General features: G+C 53.6%; 1 protein-coding gene across 1 annotated transcript; it reads left to right on the forward strand.

The window, feature by feature from the left end:
* Window positions 1-375: 375 nt before the first annotated feature.
* LOC311514228 (uncharacterized protein) lies at window positions 376-5987 on the forward strand (the record flags this gene model as incomplete). Its single annotated transcript, XM_084652658.1, has 6 exons — window positions 376-404; window positions 935-945; window positions 1262-1300; window positions 2368-2655; window positions 3461-3517; window positions 5450-5987. The coding sequence occupies 6 exons, from the start codon at window positions 376-378 to the stop codon at window positions 5569-5571; spliced, it is 546 nt and encodes a 181-aa protein (XP_084508784.1). The 3' UTR covers window positions 5572-5987.
* Window positions 5988-6687: the final 700 nt, after the last annotated feature.

Consider the following 6687-nt stretch of genomic DNA (forward strand, 5'->3'; position numbering starts at 1 on the left):
GGGGTCCAGCTCTCCCCAATGCAGAGACCAGATGTGTGTGTGTGGGGGGGTGGTGAATAATGTTTCCATTCTCATCTCATGAGGGAGGGCCCCTCTGGCCACAGACACATCAGGGCCTCCCTGAGACACGCTACAAGAGCCCAGAGCCTGTCCGGGCCGGAAGAAGGAGGGGAGAAGGAGGGACCTGGGGCACAGAGCACCAGTGGCTGTTCATCAGAGATGTAGACTCGATGCTGCTGTGGGATATTCAGGCTGAGTCGCCGGCTCTCGATCACCCCATGATCCTGCTGTGACTGCTCTGTGAGTTTGCAGTGAGCCCTCTGCCTAGCGGTTTAGGGGCAGGCAGGTTTATAGGTCTGCCTGTGCTAGGGGGACATGGGAAACAGCCTGGAGGGGAAGTTATGGTAAAAATGGTTTAAATGAACAGCTGCACGTTGATGTTCTACTGAGCTCTAAGCAGTTATTTCATGTTGGGTTTAAAAACTGGTTTGAAATTCATGGCCAAAGTTTCTTACCAATTTCTGAGAGAATATTTAATGCTCAGAACATTGTTTTGATATCTAGCTATTTTATTTAATATCTAATGTCCCTGTGTGTGTGTATTGTACTCACATATATATTACAACCTATGGCTGAGATTTTCAAAGCTGCCTACGGGATTTGGACACTTTGTTCAAATTCATGGCAACTGAGCATCCAAATCACCTATACAGCTCTGAAAGTCTGAGCCGGTGAGCAGATCTTTAATAGTACATAGAATGGACCTACATTAAAAGGATGATATTGAGGTTACAAACCTGGAAATGACAGGGTTAGGACTGGCTGTGCGGAGCTCATTTCAGGGATGAGGACAAAGAGTTGAAGCTGATTAGGAAAGTAAAGAGAGTGAGAAAATGTTTTGAAGATCATGAATGTTCGTGTTCTTTGTTTTCAGCAGGTTACATGGTGAGGAGCGTTTTACTATTAGAATAAATTTCTTAGACGTTAATGGAAACTTTAATCCTGCCTTGCAAATATTCAAACTTTGTAAGATTCCCACTTGGGGCTTTCCATCGATAGCCATGGTGAGACCCAGGGCCCACAGATGGCTCCAATTGTGGGATTGGGGTGTATGGGTCTTGCAACATGATCCTGAGTTGGGATTTTCTGCCTTGTCTTGGCTTAATTATTAATATTAATGTCACCCCAGTGTAGCTGGCGTGACATTAATATAGTTAGAGCTGCTGTGTCTGCCACTCACCCCCTCTCCTGTCTGGTGCAGGTGCTGGGGTCACAGGCCAGGAGCCCTGCAGCTCCCCAGGTGAGTGAGAGCACAAGAGACATGGAAGAAGGGGAGACATAGAAAGGAGTGAAACCCCCAGACAATGGCAACGGGAGGGCGGCTGGGGAGGTGTAGGAGGCGGATGGGTGGGCAATGCCTCTTACACGATTCCTGCCTGAAATCCTGGTAATCGCACTGTAAATGGAACTTCCCACAGTGACAGACCTTAAACTTTACTGGAAGTGAAACCCATCTTGGCCAAATCCTCAGCAGGCATAAATCAGAATACCTCTCTTGACTCCAATGGAGCAGGGCTGATTTACATGAGCCAGGGATCTGGCCCAGTGTCACTGAGATACATGTTTAACAAACTTTCCATGTGTAAATCTTGGCAGAGTCGGTGCTAATAGAGGAGTGTATTGATGAGACCAGGGCACTGCACTAGAATGAATTTGCAAAAAGAAACGGAGTACTTGTGGCACCTTAGAGACGAATACAGACTAACACGGCTGTTACTCTGAAACCTGTTAGAATGAATTTGTCTTCAATCTCCTGTGTTGCACTGTATTTATTTTAATTCCAACGTGAAGAGAAATGGCTCTTTCAATCAGCCAAGCGTACTTCTCACTAATCCATCACTAATGCTTCATTCCCTGCCTGGCTCTGCCTTCACTGCAGAGCTAACTCGAGTTATCCGCACTCAGTGACTCCTCTCGAGTTAGCGGAGCTCGTGCGAGAACAGGCACACTGCTGTGCCCACACGGATTCTGCTCTCCCTCCAGTGTGGGGCTATGTACAGCTTCTTGGGGCACGGCCCACGGCTCGGAGAGCTGCAGAAAACGGAGATGTGCTTTGAATTCTTTGCCAGTCTGACGTTTCTGGGCACACGGCGGGAACTGTGGGAAGGCACTGGAGGACTAGTGGTACTCGTGGTACTCAAGTGGTGTTAGCCTGTGTCCACACTACAGCGAGAGTGTCTACACTTCAATTTTAGCCCCCTTGCGTGACTCTATGAGTCTGAGTCAGTTGTCCTGTCCTCTGAGACTTGCTGTCACGTTGGGTTTTTGCCATGGAGATGTACCCTTAGTCTCTCTTTCTTGTTGCAGGTGACTTCCCTTCTCCTAAATTGTCTCTGAGCACCTCTTCAGCTCAGGTCGGGGACTGCATTTCGGCTCAGTGTCACCTTCGTCTCAAGACTTTAGCTGCTTTAGTTATTTTCTGTCAGGATGGTAAAGAAATATCAAGCCAAAAGGTCATGCCAGGCCAGTCACTGTATCAACATGACATCTCTGTACAGAGCTCAGGCCAGTTTCGATGTATGTACCAGTACAGGAACGACCAGAACCAGGTGAAAAATTCTCGTCTCAGTCTCCTCCAGACACTGAATATACCAGGTGAGTTGTTGGACCCCAACACAATGTGAGGAGGGGGAAGGGAACAGCTGGATGGTGTCAAGCATTTTATAATTGTGTGGGCTTCTGCCATGGAACGTGTGGATGTTGTGAAGGCCAAAAGGATAACTGGGTTGAAAAAAGTATGAGATAAGTTCCTGGAGGTTAGGTCCATCAATGGCTATTAGCCATGATCTGGGTGTTTCTAAACCTCTGACTGCCAGTAGCTGGGAGAGGATGACAGGGGATGGATCACTCATGAATTGTCCTGTTCTGCTCATTCCCTCTGAAGCACCTGGCATTGGCCCCGGTCAGAAGACAGGATACTGGGCTAGATGGACTATTGGTCTGATCAAGTCTGGCTGTTTTTATGTTCTTATTAGATTTCTAACTCCATTTTCCAACCCCACCTCTTGGCCAGTTTCTCTTTCTCATCCACTCATGATCGTTGTGGGCAGGGATTGACATTTATCATGTCTGTAAAGCTACCAGCTCAATGAGACCTGACCTGGATTTGACTGTCATGTGCTAGTGCATTATGATTATTAATTATTATTACACCAGATGGGAATCTGGCCCACTGATGTCAATGGAGCAGGGCTGACCTGCACCAGCTGGAGATCTGGCCCATTGACTCCAGTAGAGTGGGACCAATTTACCCCAGCTGGGATTTGGCCCAGTGTGTCTGAGGCTCCTTTGGAGAGACATCGTCTAGGGATTTGTAGCAGCTGCGTCTCTGGGATGATCTCTGCTTGGCTGGCCACTGAACCGCTGAACGTCCCTGATGTTGTCTGTGTTTTTTGCCCAGGCCAGAAGCTGATCCCGAACACCGGCCCCAGCCCTGAGGATCCAGCGTCTCAGGAAGGTGAGTGACGAGGGTTGCCAACTTTCTAGTTTCAGAAAATTGAACATCCTTGCCCCGCCGCTGCCCCGAAGCCCCTCCCCCTACCCCATCCCTTCCCCGCGGACCCACCCCCACTAACTCCATCCCCCCTCGTCCGTCTCTCACTCTTCCCCACCCTCGCTCACTTTCACCAGGGCTGGGGCAGGGGATTGGCGTTTGTGGGGGAGTGAGGGATCCAGCTGGAGGTGTGGGTTCTGGGTGGGGCTAGGGATGAGGGGCTCAGGGTGTAGGAGGGTGCTCCAGCCTGGGGCCAAGTGGTTTGGAGTGCGGGAGGGAGCTCTGGGCTAGGGCAGGGGGTTGAGGTATGGGGGGAAAGATGAGGGCTCCAGCTGGGGTGCGGGGTCTGGGGTGGGGCTGGGTATGAAGGGCTTGGGGTGTATGAGGGAGCTCTAGGTTGGGGCCAAGGGGTTCGGAGTGTGGGAGAGGAGTGTGGAGTCCGGGAAGGAATTCGGGTGTGGGAGGGAATGTGGGGTGCAGGCTCCAGGAGGGAGTATGGGTGTGTGAGGGGGCTCTGAGTTGTTGCAGGGGGTTGGGGCCCGGGAGGGGGCTTGGAGGGCAGGCTCTGGGTGGCTCTGGCTGGTGTGGTTTGTGGGGGTCTGGGAGGCATTGATGTCAGGTGGCCCCTTAAATAGCAGCCACACCAGCACGGCCCTGGCATTTCCCGGGTGTCAGAGGCTGCTCTAACAGCCATGAATCCTGGACACCTGGCTCGGTGAGGACAAAAGTTTTTCCTGTTCTCTGGAACGTGGGGGGGAGGGGGGGGGGAGAGAATTCCCCGCTAGTGACACACCCATCCCACTGCTGCCCCTGGCTCGCTGCTCCCCCAGCATAGTGCAAATCACAGCAGCTCTAGGGAGAGAGCTGATGCAGGCCCCCCCTCCTCCTCCTGCCATTTGCAGTGACCCCCAACCCCTCTCCTTCATTCTCCCCCACAGCCCGGCTGCTGGCTGGGGCCTCCACACTCAGCTGCTGCCCGACTCTGTTCGGACCCGTTCCCAAGCAGAGCAGCCCAATTTTACCCCATGCTTCCACGCAGCCCATTCATCCCCGGGAGGAGAGTGACCTGCCCACAGCCCCTTACCTGCTGGCCGCATGGTCCCGAGTTGAACCCAGCACAGTAGCCCCACAGGGAGCAGGTGTGGGCCCCAGGACAGGTGGCTGACCCCTCCTCTCTCAGCTCCCAACAGCTGGGGAGCAGTGGGCCGGGTAGGGAGGGGGCTGAAGGCACTTCCTAAAGGCCACAGCCCGCTCTGCAGGGAACCCCTGGCCACCGCAGAGGCTGCTGCCGGGGGTTAACCCTGCCGGCCCCAGCCTGCAGCCGAATGCCTTTCCCAGCCCCTCCGCTGGGATCCACCCCCTCCCAGCGGGGGCTCGCACCGCCCCCGAGCTCCACAGAGAGAGCTGCTGCAGGCCCCTTCCTCATCCCCCTGCCACCAACCAGACTTTTAACGGCCCAGTTGGCAGTGCTGACCGGAGCCGCCAGGGTCTCTTTTCGAAAGAGAAAACCGGATGCCTGGCAACCCTAAGAGTGACTGTGTTCAGGCCTAATTCTCCCAGCGCTCAGCACGCTGAGATCACGTTGGGTCTGAGCTCTGAAGAATCTCACCCTGATTCCCTGACCCACAGCCCATCGGCATCCCTGGGACCCTGGCACTGAGTCCAGTGGGCCGGGTTACTCCTATGTTCAGAACTGGGAGGAGGTGTCCTGTTCTAGGCCGGTCCTTGAGCAGCCCCTCTCCAACCTCCCCCACAGCAGGGTATGTGGGGAGGGGAATAGCACATATAGGAGCGTCCGCAGCTGAGGGAGACCCATCTGTCTCCCCACAGCCATTCCCCCCTCTCACCCTGCAGCTGGCAGCATCTCCTATTAAAGCAGCTTCTGTGTCGTTGCAGCGATGGGAGAGGAAGCAGAGATGGGACCATTTTACACCCCATGGCCAAAGCACCCGGCAGCTTGGGAAAGTGGAAAGAGCCTCCCCTGTGGGCTGGGAGCTGGGGGTGGGGTGAGTTCATGAATCCCCGTTCTGCACTGTTACGAGAAGGAGGAACCGGGATGGAACCAGAGGACCCCTGGAGGGCAGACTGGAATCCACCCAACAGCCTCAAGAATGGGAGAACCAAAGAACAAGACAACATCTAGCAGCGCGGAGCCCTCAGGAATGTGCTATCTGCTGATTGATTCAGCAACAGCATGATGAAGCAATTCCCATAGACTGGCATAGGAAGAAATTCCTATAAAAATAGACTCTAAAAAGTGAGAACTTTGGGGGCTGATTCTGCAAACCAACTTCCAGGAGCATCAGATGACTGAAAAGGCCCTGCTCCCTCCTCATGTCTAGGCCACCTGGCCAGTGGCTTGGCATGAGCAACTCTAAGGCTGGTAACTATGATAACAACCTTGCAGAACCTGTGTGTGTGTGTTTGTATGAATCAATATGTGAATAAATATGAGATTGAATGGAATGTTATAGCTATAACTAACTGCTTACTATGATTCTTTCTGTATTCACAATAAATGTGGTATGTTGCCTTTTTCCCTTTCATGAGATCCTGTTGGTTTTTATTTTATTGGTATAACAGCAGAATGTCCCTCCCATGACCCCGGTGGGGAAGGACAGGCTCTAAAGCCTTGGCGAGGCCAGAGCAAGTCTGGGCTGGGGCATCCCATGGCTGGGGAGTCACACATTGGCTGGTCTGTGACTCGCCTGCCCATTGTGACACGCCCCTGCTGGCTGGCACAGCCTCATCCCCTCACTGCCAGGCTTGGCTCTGGCAGAGCGAGAGCTGGCAGGTGCCCCTGGAGAACGCTGAGCCAGCAGATCCAGCTCCGCCACCGGCAGCAGAAAGTGGGTGGCCCATTTACGCACAGGTTTCTGCCCACTCCTGACTCCAGGTAGGAGAATCTTCTATTGCCCACCTCTGCTTTTCCATTGCATGGCCAACCACACCAAGGCTTCCCCGAGCTCCTGGCTGGGCGGCGCACGTCTGCCAAGTGACCCGGTGCCGGCGGTCTAGCCGAGTGCCAGTGAGGAAGTGGGCAGCGGCATGCGCACAGGAGGGAGTTTGGGGCGGCTCGACACAAGGGGTCGCACCAGTCGAGCCCGGAGGGGACGGAGACAAGGAGGAGGGTT

Source organism: Lepidochelys olivacea, assembly GCF_965140295.1.
Source record: "Lepidochelys olivacea isolate rLepOli2 genome assembly, contig: Scaffold_30, whole genome shotgun sequence".
In the NCBI taxonomy this organism is placed as follows: domain Eukaryota; kingdom Metazoa; phylum Chordata; order Testudines; family Cheloniidae; genus Lepidochelys; species Lepidochelys olivacea.